The sequence below is a fragment of the Dermacentor silvarum genome, chromosome 3 (assembly GCF_013339745.2).
Source record: "Dermacentor silvarum isolate Dsil-2018 chromosome 3, BIME_Dsil_1.4, whole genome shotgun sequence".
Classification (NCBI taxonomy): Eukaryota; Metazoa; Arthropoda; class Arachnida; order Ixodida; family Ixodidae; genus Dermacentor; species Dermacentor silvarum.
Genome location: NC_051156.1, coordinates 79192945 through 79215932, shown reverse-complemented (window position 1 = coordinate 79215932; position 22988 = coordinate 79192945). Strand labels below are relative to the sequence as shown.

Here is a 22988-nt window from a genome sequence, read left to right as displayed (position 1 = left end):
AAAACGTGTACTTCCTCATGCAATAACGAGGCAAGGTTTCAGAAGAGACTTTATTGCCAGTAAAGGCTACACTCCTCGGAGACTACTCCTTGCCGAGCTTAAGCTTCTTTTTCACATCTTGAATCTTTTCACTTAAGACCCTCAGCACTCCATGGGCAGCCACTGCAATGTCCTGGTTGTTTGTTCTGCCCCAGTAGGCCAGGCATTCTTTAGAAGAAAAATACGAGATTAGAAAAAAATATGCCATGTGCATTAAGAAATGGAACAATTAAACAACAAGCCCACCTTGCACAACTTGAACTTTGGCAGGTGTGAGCTGCTTTGTTGTCTCACCAGGCACTAATCGGCCACTCACTGTTCTTAGGGCCATGCCTCGAGACCCCAAATTGCTTGGGCTGTATCACGTTTGACAATCGTGGCCTTCTTGTTTCTTAAAATCTTTGCCGCCTGGTCTGCTGTGATTTTCACCCCCTTGCAGAGATGGAACTAAACAAAGCAATGCAAAATATTTGATATAAATGTTTGCAAGCAAGCTCTACCCATACACATTACAATCCTACTTACACGGCCATCGGGAGTGGGGGAAAATTCTGCCAGGTCATGTGCTTCATCATCTATACATAAAAAGGCAATTAGACCAAATACCCAATGAACTGAGTGCAATTGGGCACTACATGGAGTGAAAGCGTGGCATTACCACAGCCTCTGGTCCAGCAGACACACTTTGTGCAGAATGAATCTCCGCCAGTACTGCAGATATATATGCTTCCTATACCGTGAAGCATAGGGACTTATGAATTATTATCTGGTGATCACTCAACCACATTAAAGTTCATACCTTGTGAAGAAGCACAGTTGCTTCCTATTCCAGCTGAATGCAAGCTGGAGGACATTCCAATTTCCACATCATGATTTGGAGCCATGCCTGCGTTAGAGTATATAAAGTAAAATTTATGATATTACTGAACTTTGGACAGATGCTGAACATTTATACAGCTAACAATTTAATGCAAAAGACATCACAAGCAAATATTCCTAAACCAATGTACACACAACATATAGCCACTATGAACTTGAGTAAGTTCACAGATTCATGTGCAGTGGAAACTGCACTGTTGGTTCCCAACAACTGCATTCTGCATTATAAATGCGACATTCCTACCTTGAACATGCTGGGGCCCACTGCTTGTTGTGCGTCTGGCCATTTCCACTGGCTGCTCCACCAAAAGCCCAGCTACGCCTTTGTCCACTTAAAGCAAAATGCAAGGCATCACTGTACCTCAAACAGCTGGCTAAGATTTACAGTTACCAGTTTAACACACAAGTAGTGACAATCAAATCATCTCTAGCCAAAATATGCTATTAGATCATAAGCCAATGTGAGCCAGGGGGGCTATTCTACAAGTGTTCACAAAGTGGACTGCCCATTTCAGCGCTTGCTGACTGGCTAGAGCTCGAGTGCCGGTGCTGACGAATGGTGGCTGTCCTCTGACTCCGACTTCTATCCAATCAGTGCACGCTGAAATGGACAGTCCTCCAACACTTGCAGAACAGTCGCATAAGTTCACAGTTGCATAGTACTGCAATAAAAACTTGACATACATAGTTCCTGGCAATTACCTGAAAAGGGTACCGTAAGAATGACATATGATTAAACTAAAATGGTCAATGATACAGTCTTCAAGCAAAAACTTCAGACAGTAACGCAGCTTTGAGAAAAATAAAGAACTGCAAAACATTGTGTAGATGCTAATATACAGGGTGCCCTGCTAACTTAAGCCAAGCTGTTCAACGAGAAAAAGAAAAAAAAATTAAGGAAACTTGGTGCAAGATACACTTGTAAGACCTACAGCGTTCGGTCACCAGAGGTCTGATGACCGAACGCCATAGGACTTAGAATTGTAATTTGCACCTTGTTTCCTTACCCCCACCCCCCCCTTTGAACAGCTTGGCTAGAGTTACCTGCGACACCCTGTATATTACACATAGCACTTTCTAGAAGTAAAAAAAAAACTGCAAGACATCGTGCAGATGCTATTATATATTACTCGCAGCCATTTCTAGAAGCTAGCCGTCATATGCTAACTAAAAGACTGGCAAAGCAACCCCATGATATGCTAAAGGGTTCTATCATACATCATGATATAAAATGCGACATTCCTACCTTGAACATGCTGGGGCCCACTGCTTGTTGTGCGGCTGGCCATGTCCACCGGCTGCTCCACCAAAAGCCCAGCTATGCCTTTGTCCACTTTAAGCAAAATGCAAGGCATCACTGTACCTCAAACAGCTGGCTAAGATTTACAGCTACCAGTTTAACACACAAGTAGTAAATATGTGAAAATATGTGAATATATGTACCAGCTGATACATGAGCCTAGAAGATCTTGTTACACTGTCAACTTAAGCTCAAAACAAAATGTGATTGCATATACCTTTACAACTGATGCCTTGTTTCTAACAGCATCATTGGTCTGTATCAATTTCCACATATTTCCACATCATGATGTGGAAATGGTTTGTTTCAAACATGAAGTGCTCACCTCTGGTCTCCAACATTTCCTCCAGCAAATGCTTAACTGCAGGGTAAAGATAAATGCAAATATTAATGCACAAATCCCTACGAACTAAAAATGAACAGCATGCAGAAAGGAAAAGTAGCAAGAACAAATGTATCTTACATCAACCTAACTGTGCTTTCACCGTCTCTTGTAAAAACGACAGTTGGTTTTTTAGTGACGTATTATGTTCACACTGAAGGCGATACTGCGCCTTCCAAAACCTAGCCTCTTTCCTGGCGGCCCGAACCTTGTTTTCGGGAACCAACCCATCATCCGATTCTGATGTGCATGGCGTGTCAGACCTCTTTCTCTTAAGTGGGAAAAAAAAAAGATAAGCACACCAGATGCACATATGTGATAGCATGAGGAGGGTAACAAAAGTATATTACGAAATTATTACCTTCTTAGCAAGCTGGGATGCCACGGGTGAGGAAACCTGGCGTCTCTGTGGCTCACGGCTGCCCTCACCAGCTGATACATGAGCCTAGAAGATTTTGTTACACTGTCAACTTAAGCTCAAAACAAAATGTGATTGCATACCTTTACAATTGATGATTTGTTTCTAACAGCATCATTGATCTGTAGGGCATGTGCTGTATATTTACTCAGCACATCTTCAAACTGCTGCTTTTTTGATGCGGCCCTATTCAGACGCTTCTTCTTTGACTCCTGCATGAAGTGACATGCATGTGCATACATATAGCACTATTTGGCGACGTTAGACACTACAAGAGTTGTCCATAAAAGGCATAACTACCTGTCTCAAAACCTTTCTTTTCTGTGTCATCTCATCATCATCTGTGCCATTTTCAATATCAGAAAGGCTTATAGGGGGGATGATAGGCCGTTTTAGGAGCATTTTTCGTTGCATATCTTCTTTAGTTTCTGTAACAGAACACAAAATATGGCATATATCAGGACACCTTAGAATAAAACTTTAACAAAATTGTTTGTCAATATGGCTATATTTTTCCTTGATGCTGATGCTTTAAAGTAAAACTACCTCGGCATGCTCTGCAGTGGCACTGCGGCATATTTCTCGAAAACAGACATATTCAGCTTATTCATACTAAAGGTCACGCTGACATTCGTTGGTGCCGCAGATGACGGACCGACTGCCTGAATAATCGTCACTGCAACCTCGTAAATTAGTGATACCGCATTTTTTTCTTTCTCGTTTGTGCCAATCGAACATAATACGTGTGTCACATGGCACACTTTTGATCCCGATTGAATTTCTCAGTCATAATTGGCTACCTTATTGTGCAAGCGCCAGGACGTAGACAATTTTGGTCAAAAATTACGATCCGGCTTGGGATCAATTGCGTCGATCTAGCTTTTCTGTATGCGCTACAACTGCGCATAACAAGCAAGCATGCCTGTCGGCATAAGGGGAAGCTTTAGCTCGAGCCCAACTTCGACGTCACCCATTGAAATGCATGTAAAAACGTAAAAACATGGAAATGCTTTTATGGGATAACCACTAGTCCGATTTGAATGAAATTTGTTGCATTTGAGTTATAAAGTTGAATTCTGGTGACTGTTAGAAGTGGAATTTCGATTTAGGGCCTTGAATGTCTTAAAAAATTGTTAAAATTTGTAAGATTGAAATAGACGCACAAAGTTTACAAAATGCACAACTCGATCAGCATCAAAGCAGATGTTGCATATCTGTAAACTGCATCTATTATTAGAGCATCTAAAGCGGACAAACTTCATATATATAGTTACAGCTAGCTTACGTGAATTGGTTACAATGTTTACATGGATGTTGAAAGTCATTACTCAAAGCAATGAAAGGTTTCAGAGGGGAGTGGAGTATATATTTCTTCTGTCCGCCTTAGATGCTTATTACATTCACTTTCTAGCTAGAATTGCGATATATTTTTCATTGCCGCGTTATAGAGTTGTAAATTAGAGTAACGTTTTTCAAAATTTTGTGTTAAGAATTTTTGTAAAAATTTGACGGCCTAAATAGAAAAATCCATTAAAAAATCCGCTTTCAGCAAGCACTACATTTTAACCTTTTCTTTAAAATGCATCAAACCTCATGAAATTCGGTGCACTAGCTGGTTGCTGAGAAAAACTATTTCTGGTTTCCCATGGTAAATCGATAGAGCCCCGGAGCTAAATATTTCTCTTGTCATTCCGCGCAACTAAAAACAAAAGCAAAAATATGGACCGCTATGGCAAATTCATACAAAGGTCAGCACGTGTGGGTACTCACCAGCAAGTCTTAATATCTGAATTGTGTATGTCCCGTCGTTGATGTCATTGTCGGGATCGTGCCACTTGGCTCGGTACGCAGTCTTATTGCTGAAATCGTTCTCGTCCACCGGATCAAACTCCTCGATGTCATGAACGGGAATGACATATTGGCGCTTGTCCATGTCATCATCGATAAATCGTACAAGCGCAAACATATTGCGCCTACACACAAAAAGCCGAGACTACTACGCGCCGTACTTCAAGCCAAACGCCACGCTACGAAAAAGCACGTGGTGTATACACAACATGGAAGACGGTAAAGCAAAAAAAAAAAAAAAGTACAGTCCGCACTGGTCAGCACAACAGCACAAATTGCCGTAAATTTTCTTGCATGCAGATACGTGGCTTAAATATCTTTTAAAATTTTACTACGTATTTTTTAGAATTAAAAAAAAGGAGGGCGATTGTTACAAGGCAAGAAAAAAGCAGCCCGAATGCGGAGCTGCCATCATCATCATCATCTCCTCTAGCCAGCGGCGAAGTAAGACGAGGCATACGAGTTCGCTTGTGTTGTGGTGGAGTTGGAGTTTGCGTTCGTCCCGCTAGATATTGAAGTCGGTGTTCTTGGTAGTCGATCAAATATACTCCTCTGACAACGGCACCTACTCACACGTCTGCATGGCGCCGCATAAAAGGCGGAAAGCCTACCTGGATCCTGGGTCCACTGCCACCATACCGCGGGCCACAAAGTGGCATCTTACAAGATCTGCCGACGGTAGTTCACAAGCAACGCGTCGTCGGACAGCAAATGAAAGCAATCAGAGGCCTGCCAGCGCGCATTCACCGCAACTGCGGTGCAGCAACGCTGACAATGAAAGTTTACGGAAGCATTGCGAAAGAAGTTACGACAACTTGGAGGTCACGGATGATAGTGATCATTATTTCAGCGACTCGAGTGAAGGTAGTGAACGCGTGACATCCCCGTGTGGCACATCGTTGTTCGTCCAGGAAGACGAGGGTTCAAGCGGCAATTATGACCTGCCAAGTGATTCTTTTAATGTCGAGGATCTCACACTTCCGTTCATTGAAGGCGGGCGGCTGACTTGCGGTGATGCATATATGATGCTTCTAGATATTGCCGTTAAATTTGGCCTATCATGGACAGCAATTGAGGAAATTCAAAAGTTGGTCAACAACCTCATTGAAAAAAAAGCGTTTCCTGAAAGCAGATACCTTTTCAAAAAGGTTTGTGGTGTAGACATGGACGATGTCGTATTTCATTTTTACTGTTCACACTGCAGGTTGCACCTTGCAGACACGAAAGGTACCCTGGACGAGAGGAAACGTCTCCAAATTGTGTGTGATATTTGTCATACGCAATACACGGGTAGTGGCCTTGTGCGTGATGGCAGCTTTTTTATCAGTCTCCCCATTAAGAAGCAACTTACCTCTATCCTATCAAGCAAGACAGTTGGCTCTGCTGTAATGAGCTCACTCACTCGGAAGCACCAACAATGAGAGCGCGATGAGCGACATCACCGATGGTATACATTACAAGGAGATGCGTCAAAGAATTGATGGGACTGATTTAACTTTGACCATAAATTCTGACGGAAGCCCCGTCTTCAACTCGTCCAATTACAGCATATGGCCAGTGCAGCTTGCTTTGAATGAGCTGCCGCCACGATTGCGCTGGAACAACATCATGACACCAGTACTTTGGTATGGCAAAGAGCACCCGGACATGACTCTTGTACTCCAAGCCTTCGTGAGGCAGCTCCAGGAGCTGAACAAAACTGGACTGACATGGACGTTTGCCAACGCCATAGTAAAATCAAAGGTAAACGCCTATTCATTAGATAGCTGAGCGACATATGTGTCAATGCATTTACTGCTACTTCACTTTTATCTTGCAGGTGTTCTGCATCTGTTGTTGTGCGGATACCCCAGCCAGGGCTGCAATGCAGCACAGGGTTCAGTTCAACGGCTACTATGGATGCAGCTGGTGCTACCACCCAGGGGTAAATGTTGATGGTAAGTGTCTTCTAATATAGCAGCAGCGTCTATCAATAAATGCAATGGAAGGAGAAATAATTTTACTTTTATATTTAGTGTTTTATGATGTGCATGAAGCTATTAATTGACACATGTGCCTGCAAATTACACATACACCCACCATATTTATGAAACCCATGTAGGTTTCCTTTGCAAGTTTTTCGCTACAAACTAGGTGGATGACAATTTTTCCGTTTCATGAACCTTCCTCCACCTCATGGGCTTCTGCTGAAATAATGCTTGGCCTACTAGCTGTGTATACATTTCCCTAAAAAACTCATTAGCCACAGAACATACTGTAGTAAAACTTATAGAAAAGAGCTAATTCTAGGGCTACAGTCACTCTGAGGGCATGTTTGGCATGTAACTGTCGTAATTAACCCTTCACCAGCTGTTTGTATTTCTTCAGTGTCAGCAGCAGCAGTAAGCACTTACACGTTGTGTACAATGGATAAAGCGTGTTACAACTATGTTACATAATAACATTGGAACTAGGCTGCATAATATTGCCACACTATGTGGCAATATGAACATCTCTGTTCTTGGCACACACAGCAGCCTCCTGAGCACTTTTCTTTAGGCAAGCCCCTGCTGGCCTAATTTAGCTGTTTAGCTGCACATTTGGAGGGGCCATTTTAATACCTTGTGTTTTTCATTCTTCTAGGTACTGTGAAATACTGTGTCACCACGCCCTTTCCAGACCGAACAGATGAAGAGGCACTTAAAGACATGACAGACGCCTGCAACACTGGAGCCACTGTACATGGGGTTAAGGGGCCATCACCATTAATTAATTTGCCAGGTTTTAGCCCTATTTGGTCCTGGTGCCCAGACTATATGCACAGTGTCTTGCTGGGTGTTGCGCGACAGATAACAGACCTGTGGTTTACAGCAACAGGCACTGACTATTACTGTGGCAAGGCATCGAAAATGGCAATCGTAGATAAGAGAATTCTGTCTTTAAAGTTGCCTGAGTGCATTAACCGGCGGCCAAGAGCACTGCTGGCTCGGAAGTATTGGAAAGCTTCTGAATGGCAGTGTTGGCTCCTGTATCACAGCATGCCGTGCCTAGCAGATGTGCTTGAAGGCAGATATCTACACCATTGGAGCCTCTTGGTCTCAGGAGTCTTTCTCCTACTGAGAAACTCCGTTACAAAAGCAGATGTTGACCAGAGCACTCGTCTGCTCACAGAATTTGTTGTGAATGTGCAATTTCTTTATGGTAAAAGTGCCATGACTTACAATGTTCATCAACTTCTGCACATACCAAAGTCTGTACTTCTGTTTGGTCCTCTGTGGACACATTCATGCTTTGTTTTGAGAACAACATCGGCAAGTTGTTAAGGCTCGTCACATCATCAAATGGTGTGGCCATTCAGATTGCCACACGGCTACTCTTGCACAGTAGCCTAATTTGTTTGAAGGCACTTGCAAGCAGCCATGCGCTGTCACTCATAGCTCAGAAAGTTTCCGAAGCAGGTGAAGAAAGCATTGTTCCCTTGGGCAAACCAGAAATTATTGATCAATCTTTTCATTCGAAATACCTGCAGGGTAGTGAGACTGCAGTAGAGTACAAAAGACTGAAGGTCCGAGGGGCTGTATTGCCTCAGAAAAATATATGAGACACACCAAAATTGATTGTACTGCAGTAGCACTTCCAGATGGCACCTACATGAAAACAAAAAGAATAATTTTGTGTAGAGGGCTAGCTGGAGAGGAGGAATTTTTCCTCTTGTCACATGTGTATGTTACTAGCAGCACAGTTAAAAGTGCACATATAAAGAGGGCAAGGCGACAAGAGCAGGAGATGCTGCGGAAGATTGATGTACGTGCTCGTCCTTGCATATATTTCTCGTTGGATGGGCAGGAATTTTTTTGTGACCTTGTAACAGTTATGAGTGGTCATGAAATGCAGGGACATAGATCTTCGTCTGGAATGCTATGACAGAGCATTAAAGAGCTAATGTTTTTGACATGCTAAACAATTGCGAGGTTGATATCTGACTATCTCCGAAATGTCATGCTGAGAAAGATATTTTCTGTGGTTTGCCATGAGTCTGTATGCATTGTTTTTTCAATAGAGCTTATCAGATTGACATCTTACTGCATGGTGTATCATGTGTGATGCACATGCATAGAACAACTTTTAGTGAAAATCCTACAGATTCATCATAAATCTGCACCCTCTCTCTAGCAGTGAAATACTGAGCAACTTTAACACTGGAAATTATTTTTGACAATGTATGGGGCACCAAGCTGATCATGCGTGCAATGTGCAAGAAGTTATTGAAGAGGTCGCTTCCACAATTTATAATGTTTAAATGAGTCCACAAAAAGTATGAAGGTGTTTATTAGCCAACAGATGTTTTGGTCGAAAAGTAATTCAGATGGTTCTGTGAGGCATTAATTGCTGTATCATATGTGATGCAGCATGAAGTTATTGCTTTGTCAAAGAGTGTAGAGATCTTTTTCACAAAATTGCAAATTTGGCGGCAAAATATAATGTTTGTACAAGCTATAGGCTTTCTTAGCACCATTATTGAAGCAGAATACGTAGAAAATACAATAACTGCAGTGTTTACGATGACCTGCAGAAGAATTTAAAAGCGGGCGAGTTGGAACCTATCCATTTCTTGGACATAACGACACACGATAAAGGGAACAGGACAACTTTTAAAGACAGAATTGAGAACAAATTCTCTCGCATTTTGTTTTTTATGTGCGCTGCCCAATGGTGTTTACAATGAACATAGTGTGGAGCTTTACACATTCCTAGAGCTCATAATAGCAACATAGCAGAAGATTTTTTTTGCATCAAATTCCCAAAGAGCAACTTAAACCAAGATCTGTCAATGATCCGGCATATAGGTATTGAAGCCTTCAATAAAGGATATCAAATTTGAATTGCAGTTTTCTGCAATTAGAATGTTTTTTCATGGTCACAAAATGTGCCTGTAGCTGCACAGTGTATCATATATGTGAGAATTCTGGCTCAAAAGTCTACACTGTAAACAATCCTTTTGAAAGGCAACGTTTGGCTTAGACGTCTTGCCTTAACAAAGGTTATTTAAACTTTTTACATGCGAATTTAAATTCATGCATTAAAGAGTGAGAAAAAGCAAGAAATTCAGAGTCGTGGCAAATTATTACTATTGTTATAAAAATTATTCACTATTTTTCATCCAATATGAAAATAGTGAATGAAAAAATGCATAAAGGTGTGCATTTAGGGATGCCACCAAAAAGAGTCCACGACCATGTTTGTTTGATGCCTTCACATTGCATCACATTGCCTTGCATTTGGTTAAATTGCCACTTTAGTTTTTTGGTGTATTGTTGCCAGATATGTTTGTATGCATCTTGCAGTTGCCTTTCTGCCTTCTGCAGTACCGTACCTTTTGTATCCCACTTTGCTAAAGTGCCAACTGTTTTTGCCAGAACTGTAATAAATGTCTCTTCTGTGCAGTCATACTGTACTACAATTCACTGTGTTGCTCTGTGCAAACTGCATTTATGTTCTACACATTCACATTCATTGAGCAGGAGTTGTATTTTCAGTGGCCATGCTTTATGCATTTACGTTTTTACACACGGGATAAAAATTATTCTACTGATTTGTGCTTCTATATTTTCAGCATCCCATGCTAAAACCAGCATTCAATGTGACAGGACGTTTCCTAGCTGCTGTATCAGTTCTTGTAAATGGAAACAATTTCTCTAAATTGGCTTCCATATACGTATGTTCCCCATTTAGTTCGGAAGGCTTCCAGTCATACCTGGCATCTTCAGCTTAGAATGTCTGGTCACATAGCTGGAGTATATTCTGTTTGTAGCTGTAAAATGATTTCCGGTCTGTCATGGGGAAGACGCAGTAGAAAGTGCTATTACCAGCCAGAAACACAATTGGAAAATCTAGTTTCCAGCAGGAGTAAAGTCAATTTCCAGCTGGAAAATGATTTCCAGCTGTCCATGGAAAGGTTCCGGCTGGGAATGATATATCCAGCTGTAAAGTTGGCTGGAAAACTTGGTTCCCAGCCAGATCTGGTTTTGCTTCCGGCTGGAAAGACCGGTTTCCAGCTGGAAAACACGGTTTCCAGCTGGAAATGCAATTCCCTGCTGGAAATGCGGCTGGAAAACTCTCTTTCCAGCCGGAAATTCCCCTCTCGATTTTCATGTGGGTTGAAAGGGGTGTAGACGATCGTGTGTGTGTTGTGTCGTTGTTGTCGTGTGGCATTACAAGGTCATTGTCTGCATTGCTGGCAAAGCTAGGTTGCATTGAAGAAAACAGCTCTAATGGACCATCTTCACTCTCCCTGAGCACTTCGTGCAGAGAATTTGGACAATCGTCCAGGTTGCTTGTGGTTCTAAGTGAGGAAAGAGAAGTGAATTATTAAATCATTCCTGTGGTGTCACAGAGCCAAAAAGGGAAAAAAATATTCCATAACCTCAACATGATTAAGTTTTTGCTATAGGAGTAGAGAATTTCAAATAGTCAATTTTAGTAAATATGAATTGCAGTACAGTCGCTACAGCCTGAACAATGCAAGTATCCAGTCATGATGTAGAAGCTTCAAGTTCCTGTTTGCTGGCTTGCCAAATTGACCAGGAATTGTCAGCTATTGCTGCAGTGTCTGCTTTCTATTATTTTCTGCTGCCTGATGGGCTGATTTCTGCATAGATCAGCTGTATTTTGTTGTGCCCTGATGTGTGAAGTTTTTTAAAAGCATAATAAAAGCATTTTTTATTCCCTGTGTGTACTAAAAGCGTTCAAAGGCACAGTCACTGCTGTGGCTCCACAATTTGTAACAGTGTACCTCTCACTCACTCATATGCTGCACAGCAGTATACATTGGTATTCTGCATTCAGAAACCCTTGAAAGATAGTATTTCATGCAGAAAAGAAACTTTACACATACGGGCGTGGCTCCACAATATCCCTCAAGAACAGCAGCATATCAAAATATTTCCATTTCGAAGCCGGTTCTCCGGCTCCGGCTCCGCTCTTCTTTCTCAATTCTTTCACTTTTTTACCAAAAGTGTCCCGCAGGTTCCGCCAGCGGCGCACAATGAGGTTGATGTTCTCTGAAAAGGTTAACCGCACACGAGTTACTAACAATCAATAAATTTCGCATTAATTGTGCATACGAGGAAATCGGGTTCAACAATTTTGAATACAAAATTTGATGCAATGTAAAGACCAAGGTGGAAAATATGGCCACAAGAAGCAAGCTCATTCACATAGCTAACACTATCGCGTACTAGCGTAAATAATCAGAGACAATAGCGATACCGTAGGAAGACATGCGGAAAACTGACATGACACATGGCAAAAGTCCGTGCGCGGCTGTACATAGACAGGCATGTAATTCACGCTGACAAGATTCCCTGATATTGTTTAACCTGTTTCCTTCCGTTTTTTACAATCACGTCGCATACACGTTGTTTTCCTTGTTCAAAACATTAGACGCGCGCAGCTATCGGACGTCACTTCGCAAAGGAGGCCGATAAATGCGTTTCATCACGTTTGTTTTTTTTAGAAGAGGCACTGTCATCACCAAACATGCAGCACGGGTGCCTGCAACCGTGCCACGCGCAACAGGTGCTCACTGATTTACATTTTTTTTGTCCTCCCATTTTCGCATGCCGCTACCGCGCATTTTTTTTTCGAGTTGGCGCGGGCTATGTGGAGGTGAGGAAGCTAACAATTTTAATTCAAGAAATAGCGTGTTTTGCTTGACTAGACAACATGGTAAACGAATACGGTGAAAACATACAAAAACGTGCCATGCAATGCAGTGCGTGGAGACAGTGCGCTCGAAAATCGACTCTCGGCTACATACCTTGCAACACGACGAGGCCTAGAGCTTTCACAACTCTTTTCCATCCGTTGAGCCTAGCGTCATTTCTCCGATACATGTCCGATCGCTGGTCCCACAAAGCTGGTTCAAATTGAACCAGCGATATGAGAAGCTCATTGGATATAGGTGGGGTCATCATGGTCCAAGTTCCTCTGCTTCGCGGTCAGTTCTAACCACAACCTCGCTAAACCCAGCTAATGGCCGTCTTCCCAAATTCCAATCCCCAGATGGCACGTCATCGTGACGTTTATGTCATCCGCACTGTCATTGGCTGTCGCTTTCCTACGATACGGCCGCCGGACGACGAACAACTGGCCGGGCAGATGCATAGCCGGCGTCAGATGCAGCTCTCCGGTGCGATGAAAACAGCCGGATGTGACGTCATTCCGGCGCGCCACACGTCGAATCGGACGCCAAATCGGACCGTGTGTCTCCTGCTTTATTCTATACCGTCACTGACCATCGAATAAACGAAGGAAACAGAAGTGACGTCATGGGTTCTTCTTCTTTCTGGGGTTTTACGTGCCAAAACCAGTTCTGATTATGAGGCACGCCAAAGTGGAGGGCTCCGGAATACTTTTGACCACCTGGGGTTCTTTAACGTGCACTACAACGCAAGCACACGGGTGTTTTTGCATTTCGCCTCCATCGAAATGCGGCCGCCGGGGCCGGGATTCGATCCCGCGACCTCTTGCTCAGCAGCGCAACGCCTTAGATGACTGAGCCACCCCGGCGGGTAGTGACGTCAAGGGTCTCATGGCTCATCGGTGCACTGCAAGGAGGTTTAATAAAAAGTGATCATCACCATCATCTGCACATATTCAAAAAAATTACGCGCAAACAACAAAGAATACGCATTTTTTATTTTATTTTATTACACATACATATAAGGGTTAATTAACTGTGCGTGGACTTCGGCACACTTTCACAGGTGTACGACCACACTGCCAATGCTTGTAGCGCCACCATGGCCGGGCCAGGTCACTCTAGTAGGGCTACTCGAACAATCACGCAAGTGGCGCGGCAGAAGATATTTCAGTGTTTGTTTTTAGTGTTGCACGTTTCGGTAGAGATTGGTGTTCACGATGGGTCCACCAAAGAGACGGAAAACATACTTGGATCCCGGATCAAGTGATTCCATTCCAAAGACGACGAAATGGCGCCTTCACAATTCATCAGGCAACGCTTCGCAACCCATGTCACCTAATCAAGCACGGGCGAAAGATGCTCGCATTCCTCAATGCGCACCTTCATCGGAAAGTTCGCTGGCCCCTCAGCACGAACAGTATGGCGAGGAGCGCGAACTGTCATCTCCGGATGTCTTTAGTGATGACAGCGACGAAGATTTGAACGTATCTGGCGCGTCATTCCAAATGGACGACGGTGGCACATCACCGAGTGCCTATGTAAACGAGAATGTGGCCTCGGATAGAAGTGATAGAAATGACGCATTTTACGCAGATTTAGCGGAACCTTTCAATGATGACGGGACGTTGACCCGGGGCGATGCGTACATGATTTTGGACCTCGCTGTCAAATACGGGCTCTCATGGACGATAATTGAGGCCATTCAAAAATTGTTTAACAACCTTTTTGGGAAAAAGGCGTTCCCCGAGAGCAAGTATTTATTTAAGAAGTTGCGTGGTGTCGATATCGCAGATATCGTGTTTCACTTTTATTGCCCACATTGCAAGTTGTCACTTGGAGAAACCAAGGGAAGTCTAGAATAACGACGACGACTTCGAGCTGAGTGCCAATTGTGCCATTCCAAATATTTTGGACGTGACCTTGTACGTTCGGGCAGTTTTTTTGTAAGCTGCCTATTGAAAAGCAGCTGGAGTCCGTGCTTTCTAGCAAGACAGCCAGTACTGCAGTAATGGCTTGTCTCTCCAATAGTTCTGGAAGGACTTCTTCAATGAGTGATATTACAGACGGCTCGCAGTACCGAGTGACGCGGGAGAAAGTTGGCATGGCAGCACACGACTTAACAGTGACCATAATTGTGATGGCAGCCCCGTCTTCAATTCATCTAAATACAGTATATGGCCAGTGCACATAACTCTTAATGAATTGCCACCATTGCTGCGTTGGAAAAATGTAATGATGCCGCTACTGTGGTATGGGAATGAACATCCCAACATGACACTGCTGCTGGAAGCCTTCGTCATTCAGCTGCAGAAACTAAACGCAAGTGGCATAACTTGGATATTCAATGACACCCAGATATGCTCTAAAGTAAGTAAAAGTACTTGATGTGCACTTACCATATACGTGCGTACTAGCTTGTCTATATAATAGCTCGTTTTGCAGGTGTTCTGCATCTGCTGTTGTCCGCAAGAGCAGCAATGCAGCAGATGATGCAATTTAACGGCTACTTCGGCTGCAGCTGGTGCTACCATCCGGGCAACAATGTAGATGGTGAGTTTCATACGAGAAGCGTATGTTGTCTTCCTCATTATTATAGCATTTGCATGTGTAATCGGCAGATTCATTATCTGAAGTTCACTGAACTTTTACCAAGCAGTGCAGTATGATTATGAAGCTCAATAAGTTTCACATGCTATCATGTGTATAACAACCCAGTGGAATGTGAACTGGCAGTAGCCAGAGAAATCACAGTTTTATGAATCTCGTGTCAGCATATTGTAAGATAGCTATCATTATACACCACTGCCACTTGCTTGTCATTGTGTTTACAAACTTAGTCTGTTGTCTAATAACTGCTTGTGCATAGCAAAATCGCTATATCACAAAAAATAAGGTATTTTTATTTTTATAAAGCAGTTAGGTTAACAGTCGGTAAAAATAATGTTCTTAATTTATTGAACTAGGTCCTGGCACGCGGTCAGTACTGGATGTGAATATCACCTTGTCACCTTTTTTTTTTCCTTCAATATAGGCACAGTCAAGTACTGCTTAAGCCAGCCTCATCCTGACCGCACAGATGAAGAGGTAGTGGCAGATATGGTAGCTGCCTGCCACACTGGCTCCACAGTGAATGGCGTAAAAGACCCTTCTCCTTTAATTAATTTGCCTCGGTTTAGCCCTGTGTGGTCCTGGTGCCCTGATTACATGCACTGCGTCTTGCTTGTTGTTAGTAGGCAAATAACCGAGTTATGGTTGTCAGATTGTGGAACAGACTATTACTGCGGAAGGCCTTCTACAATGACAGTCATTAATGAACGGCTTTGCTCAATTAAAATGCCTGAGTGCATCAGCCGTCAGCCAAGAGCACTGACAGTATACGAAAGTACTGGAAAGCGTCCGAGTGGCAATATTGGCTGCTGTACTACGGCATGCCATGCCTCGCTAATGTACTGCCACAGAAGTATGTGGAACATTGGGGTCTTCTTGTAGAAGGAGTGTTTCTTCTTTTGAAAGATTCGGTGTGACCATTAGACATAGAGCGCAGTGCCCGATTTCTTACAGAGTTTGTAGTTGGTGTCGAGTTCCTTTATGGTCAAAAGAACATGACATATAACGTGCACCAGCTCCTTCACATCCCAAAGTCAGTGGTCCTCTTCGGTCCTCTATGGGCACACTCATGCTTCAGCTTTGAAGTAAACATGGGCAAGCTGCTGCGACTTGTGACCTCTTCTAATGGAGTGGCCCTTCAAATTGCCACACGGCTGCTGCTTGACAGCAGTCTGTTTGCTGTGAAGGCATTGGCAAATGGCTATGCATTGTCATTGATGGAAGCGAAATGTAAAAACACCCTTGACGAAGTTGTTCCTTTAGGAAAGTCTGAAGCTGTTTTCAACTGTTTTCTTCGTGCTCACTCACCGTTGCATGGATGTGAGGTTGTGGAGTATAAGAAAATAAATGAGTGGTGCTATCATTACTTCAGAGAAGTATATTAGACACATCAGGATAAATAGTACAGCCCTTATCTTGCCTGATGGTACCTATGCTAAGGCCAAAAGAATATTTTGCTCTAGACATGGCTCTACTGAGCGGTTCTACGTCACCTCAAATGCGTACTCAGTCAATGCTTTGATGCCAACTGAACACATAAAGTCTGCAAGGCAACAAGATGAAAGGCTGTTGAAGATCGATAAGCATGCCCTCTCTTGCATATACTTCGCTTTCAGCGGTCAAGAATTCCTCTGTAATCTGGTAAATAGCTATGAGTGGTCCTAGAAAGACCATTCCTGAACGAGAAACACTGCTCCATACACTACTGTGAACGTTAATACTTCACAATTATTGTGTTATCTGTTCTTGTTCCAAAGACCTAAACAGACATAGCTTCAAATAAAGTGTAACAGCTTAGCTCCCTGTATAAATCTCCCACACATAAACCATCTTCTTTCTGGGGTTTTAAGTGCCAAAACCAGTGCTGATTATGAGGCACACCGTAGTGGAGGGCTCCAGATTAATTTTGACCACTTGGGGTTCTTTAACATGCACTGCAACTCAAGGACACGGGCGTTTTTGCATTTCGCCTCCATCGAAATGTGGCTGCCGTGGCCGGGACTCAATCCCACGACCTCGTGCTCAGCAGCGCAACGCCTTAGCTAACTGAGCCACCGTGGCGGGTATAAACCATATGAAAAGGCTTGGGTAAGCAAAGGAATTGCATGGAATATAGTAGTGTTTAGAAAGTCTTGTATATATTAAACAGCGATAAAGCAGACCCATAGGACTTCCGCCAAAAAGTTTGAGAAGTCGCTTATACAGCCTCCCTGTGCGACGTATGAGCTGCTCAGATTGGCCTACATCTGCAAAAGTCGTGTATGTTTTTTTTCTTTCTATTGCAGAGCTAGAAGGGTACCCTTAAATTCACAACATCACTGTAGTAGCTGTGGAAGTATTTTGCGGATCTATTCAGTGAATATGTCTGGGGCATGTGCATGTATTTGGACAAAAAGCCAAATATAGCATATTGCGGGGGGTCTTTTTTCATAGACTGATGGCTATGCTACAAACAAGCATTCCTGTTGATGCACTGCATCAAGAAGCCAGAGTAAGCAATGAATCTATAAGTTGGCGCAGAATCAGTCAAATTGAGAAAAGTGAAATCTACCATTGCTTTATTAAATCAAGTTATCTAGAGGCTTTGTCTGAATTTATGAGCTGTTGTATTGGCTTTAGTGAAAAACACAAGGATGCTAGCAAAACAAAATATGCAGTTCCTTTGCAAGTAAGGCATGCAAGTTCAATTCAGCTGTTTTGTTCGGGGCTATAGAGCTAGATCTTCACTGTCAATATTTCCAAGATAGTGGTTCAATGAAGGTTTATGTGGAAAGTGTGTATATATGGAGCCAAGATAGTGGTTCAATGAAGATTATGTGGAAAGTGTGTATATATATGAAGCTGGGAACAGTCTTCATGGAACTGCTAGTCACTCGTACAAACTCTGCAGATTTTTACCAATGTGGGTATGGAATGTTTTGTTATGCACTGGTACTACTCAAAATAATTTATAGTATTGAAGGCCAAGTACGTGCGTTACTGAATATACTACAAGGCCTCGCAGGTTTTCATCTGCGACAAACTGGGGACACGTTATAGTCCATTTGTATAGCTTGTATATTATATTTGTATAGTTTGTATAGCTAGTCAAATGTTTTCTACTTGTTCTTACAATTGAAGAGGACACGTTCCCTATTGTGTAATATAAGTGCCTTCTTTATTTGCATTATGCATTTAACTATTTTTCATTTTATTTACACACACACACACGCACACACACATATATATATTGTGAGCGCTGAGTGTGCAGTTCATCATCGTCTTCATGTGTATATACCCATCCTCATAATCATCATCATTTTGTTGGGTTGGTGTTTGTTGGCTGTCTCGCGCTGTGTGACAATACAAGAGCTCTGCCTCCGTCCCAGGCGTCGTCTCACATCTGGTGGAGCGTGCGTTGATATCCCCGTCCTCTTGCTCTACCGGTCACCCCTGGAGCTCCGCTCTGGTCGACGGTTGCGCTCGCCAACACCAGTCATGGCACAAACCACCGCATCCACTGCTGCCATCACCTCAGCTCCGCCAGCTGGGACTATCTGGTCCATCACCGCACCGCAATGCGACCCTCAGGTTTTTCTGGCCTTCGCGGCGAAGACGTGGAAGACTGGCTTCACCAGTACGATAGGGTGAGCGCTTGCAACCATTAGGACGAGTCACACAAGCTCCGCAATGTTGCCTGCTACCTGAGGCAGGTCGCCCAAACTTGGTTTTTCAAACCATGAGCGCGACTTCCCTGATTGGCCAGCATTTACTGCGTAGCTGCGACAGATATTTGGTACCTCTGCTGGGCGCCCACGGACGGTTTACCCAGTGCTCTCAAGGCCACTATGAGTTCACATTTGAGCCCAATTCAGACTGATGCCTTGCTGACCATCTTAAGGAAACATCAATCTTGCTTTTACGTGTGTTCGGATGGCTTGGGTAAAACAACCGTGGCCGCTCATCACATCGAAACCGACGGATCCCGCGTCATTCGTCGCCGCCCTTACCGTGTATCGTCTGCTGAACGGAAATTTATAGAAGACCAAGTCAACGACATGCTCGCACAGAGCGTTATAAGGCCTTCAGCAAGCTCCTGTTGTCCTAGTTAAAAAAAGGACGGTTCGGTACGCTTTTGCGTCGATTATAGGGCACTAAACAACATTACCCGTAAGGATGTATATCCTATGCCCCGTATTGACGATGCTTTGGACACCTTACAAGGTGCCGAATACTTTTCGAGCCTCGACTTGCCTTCTGGATATTGGCAGATCCCGATGCATGAGCCCGACAAAGAGAAGACGGCGTTTGCAACACTTGATGGCCTTTTCGAATTCAACGTAATGCCTTTTGGTCTGTGCAATGCGCCAGCCACATTTGAACGAATGATCGATACCGTACTACGCGGCCTCAAATGGAAAACCTGCCTATGTTACCTGGACGACATTGTCATCTTTTCGTCCAGCTTCTCCCAGCACCTAGAACGTTTAGACGAAGTTCTCACGTGTCTAGCCAAGGCCGGTCTCCAGCTCAATACTAAGAAGTGTCGATTTGCGAGCCGCAGCATCAAAGTATTAGGTAACGTGGTCAGCAAGCACGGCATTGAGCCAGATCCCGACAAGGTCGCTGCTGTACAGCATTTCCCAACACCAACCACACCTAAAGACCTTCGCAGCTTTCTCGGATTAGCGTCGTACTTCCGGCGCTTTGTCCGTGGCTTCGCGACTATCGCAGCTCCTCTTCATAAACTCCCGACCACGACCACACCCTTTACCTGGACGGATGAATGTGAAGCCGCCTTTCAGACCCTCAAGCGATGCCTCACATCAGGACCAGTGCTTCATCACTTTGATCCCACAGCCTCTACTATCTTCCACACTGACGCAAGTGGGCATGGAATAGGCGCTATCCTGCTGTAGCGGAACCACGCGTCTGAAGAGCAAGTCGTGGCCTACGCGAGTCGTACTCTTTCTCCTGCTGAGCGAAACTATACTATCACCGAACAAGAATGCCTCGCCATCGTATGGTCCATACAAAAGTTTCGCCCCTATTTATTGGCCACCAATTCACAATTGTGACTGACCACCATGCTCTGTGTTGGTTGTCCTCCCTGAAGAATTTGTCCAGATGCCTCGGCCGTTGGGTTCTGCGTTTGCAGGAGTACGACTACACTGTCACATATAGGTCTCGTAGGCAGCATCAAGATGCTGACGCGTTATCTCGTTTCCCGCTGTCGCCAAATGCCCATGTCTCACCTTCTCTCTGTTTGGCACCGCCCAGCCAACCGACCACAACCATGGCCCCGGTACGGTTCGTGACTTCGGTTGACATTCTTGTCTTCAGAAGACCTCGCCTCGCTCCAATGTGCAGATACGTACTGCCGCACAATTATCGACCGGCTCACTGGCTTATCCCGTCCTCCCAAGAGCCGCTTAAGACGACAACTGGCACAGTTTAAACTTCATGATGGCTCATTATTGCGGCAAGTTTACCACCCTACCGGTCACCGTTGGGTCCCAGTCGTCCCTCGCTCACTTCGACTGCAAATTTTACAAGCTTTTCACGACGCAACGGCTGGCCACCTAGGATTTCATAAAACCTACGACTGCATTAAGACTCGCTGTTTCTGGCCTGGCCTGTCTACTAGTGTTGCCAAGTACATCAGTTTGTGTGTGTCATGCCAACATCGAAAATGTTCGACCTCTCTTCCCGCCGGCCCTTTACAACCATTACCGTGCCCGTCCGTTCCCTTTGAATTCGTGGGCATCGACTTATACGGACCCCTTCCGCTTACACCCGCGGGTCACCGCTGGATTGTCACCGCCATGGACCATCTCACTCGCTACGCTGAGACGGCAGCTCTTCCTTCTCGTGCGGCCTCTGAGGCAGGCGCAGATCCAGGGGGGATGTCCGGATGTCCTGACCCCCCCCCCTCAGATTTCTGCATCGCCCCCTCGCTGACAGGGGGATGGCCCTGTCGAAAAAATATGGCCACCAGCATTCTTCAAAATTATTTTTTCGCGAGTACCAGTGGTAACAGCCATGTAGAAGTAAAGATAGCTCGCTCACAAGCTTAGTTGTATTCCGTAGGGGTGTGGTGTCGCGAAGTTGCCGTAGTTATTTTTTCTCATGCACACCTTGGACCTCCTGGCGCCGGCCGTGCCTGACTCGTCCCGTCGGTGGCGTCGAATGAACGAGGGGACGTCCTTTTTGCCAAGCATGCCGATGTCCGCGCGAGCGCCTTCGCGCCTGATCAACATAGTTCCCCATTGGGGTGTCATCGGTTGCCTCATTGGCTGTCATCGGTTCCGCGACCAACCTGCTTAATGAAAGAGATCTCTCGCTGAAGTGTTCATATATAAATAATAACAACTAACAGCTAAACTAAGAACTACGCATAGGCGACTGTTTTTTTAACTATAGCACTCATTGTGATCACAGTTACACGTTGACAATATCCCGTACGAGCACAGTACCGTTCGTACGCTACAAGTTTTTCATTGTAATTTCCCAGTTATATTGTCGTACATTAAGCATAGGAGGCTCTCAAAGCCGCCGGATCCGTTTATCTGAGTGGCCGTTCTCGCGGAGCGGGGCGAAGCCTCGAGCAGCGGCTGCCAAGTGGTGGAGCGTGACGTCAGCGGCCAACGCCAGCGCGCGGGCATAGAGAAAGGAATTGCGCGGGCCTAGGATGGCGTCGCGTGGTTAGAGAAACGGGAGCAGATGCGCGCCTTGTGTAAAAGGATGACGTCGCGTGGGAAACAAAACATCAAGACACAGGATCGCGCTCACGGCTACTACGCCACATCGTTCTTCTTGTAGGTGGCGTCGTGAGTCTTCATACGCGGTGATTCGCATATCGTAAACAACCAGCGTAGTGGTTGCCGCGTTGGAGCGGAGCGTTACTCCAAAGCAAACGAAGGTGCCTCAGCCGAACACAAAGAATCTTCTTAAGGAAATCAAGGTGTCCCAACAGAACTCCAAAGATGGACCCGTGCTTACACGTTTATAACGAACCTGCGACAGATCATCCCAAATTTTATATTGAGAAACAATACAGGCTAGATATACCAGGCGTTCAAAATTAAGCTTTATGGTTTCTTAAAATGAGGCACTGGGAGGCACGTGAAACCCACCTCCGCAAATAAGTTATGTGGCCAGGGGGACACAAAGTGAGATGATAATTTTCGCTAGTCAGCAGCCGAATTGACTAAAATTGAATAATTAACTTTTATTGACTGCAGTAAGTCTGTATGTTTGTATTCAAAAGTTAGAGGCAGGCGTGTTTCTACACAGTTTCACTTGGAATAATCCTTCTAGCGTGTCTATGCTCCGAGATATCCAACTACAAATTTTAATTGTCGTTTGCATGATTACGCATGCAAGAAAGTGAGGATCGGCGCAAAGCTCCTCCCTGATGTGCCGCGGCTGTTGGGTGCGGCGCTTAGTCTGACAACGCGGCGGAGGCATTGGCAAAGATAATAACTGTCCCCCTTCCCCTCACGGCTGGCGAAATAAAAAAAATCGAAGAACCCGTAACCGCTGTCGTAACACGCGACCGCGCAGCCTGTAAAGATGGCGGCAGCTGCCATGCCGAGATAATGGCGCGCGCGGAGAAGCCGGAGGGCAGTGCGCGTGCATAATGGTGACTAGACGACCGGGCATGGTCCTTGCCTGGGCTACGCAAATAAAGTGACTGTTGATTTCCAAGTATTATAAGTTTATTGAAATCAAAAGCAACAACTGTGCTATCAACAGCGGAAACCTTTTTAATGATGCAAATGAACAATTCACACTGCCGCTTTAAGTTTAGTGTTGTCATGCACAAATCTCATGACAACACTTCATCGAT

General features: G+C 44.4%; 2 protein-coding genes and 1 pseudogene across 10 annotated transcripts in view; 2 read left to right on the top strand and 1 right to left on the bottom strand.

Moving 5' to 3' along the window:
- LOC119444501 (uncharacterized) overlaps nucleotides 1–5104 on the bottom strand; it is an 82238-nt gene extending 77134 nt beyond the window's left edge. For 2 of the 9 annotated variants that reach the window (XM_049663382.1, XM_049663387.1), the window contains exons 1-6: nucleotides 4789–4912; nucleotides 3319–3446; nucleotides 3102–3230; nucleotides 2544–3045; nucleotides 2165–2251; nucleotides 1163–1249 (exon numbers count right to left, since the gene is read on the bottom strand). In XM_049663382.1, coding sequence (XP_049519339.1) covers nucleotides 1163–1249; nucleotides 2165–2251; nucleotides 2544–2559 — 190 coding nt within the window. In that variant the 5' untranslated portion in view covers nucleotides 2560–3045; nucleotides 3102–3230; nucleotides 3319–3446; nucleotides 4789–4912. Of the gene's footprint in view, nucleotides 1–42; nucleotides 208–285; nucleotides 487–564; nucleotides 615–838; nucleotides 926–1162; nucleotides 1250–2164; nucleotides 2252–2543; nucleotides 3231–3318; nucleotides 3447–4788 lie in introns of those variants that run through there. The other 7 variants (XM_049663381.1, XM_049663388.1, XM_049663384.1 and 4 more) reach the window with 6 other exon arrangements.
- Nucleotides 5105–5436: 332 nt separating this feature from the next.
- LOC119444500 (uncharacterized) lies at nucleotides 5437–8079 on the top strand. The gene is made up of 3 exons (XM_049663390.1): nucleotides 5437–6609; nucleotides 6686–6790; nucleotides 7489–8079. Exons 1-3 carry the CDS (start codon nucleotides 6295–6297, stop codon nucleotides 7495–7497), a joined length of 429 nt encoding a protein of 142 aa, XP_049519347.1. The 5' UTR covers nucleotides 5437–6294; the 3' UTR covers nucleotides 7498–8079.
- Nucleotides 8080–14935: 6856 nt separating this feature from the next.
- LOC119444499 (uncharacterized) lies at nucleotides 14936–17448 on the top strand (annotated as a pseudogene).
- The last annotated feature ends 5540 nt before the right edge of the window (nucleotides 17449–22988 follow it).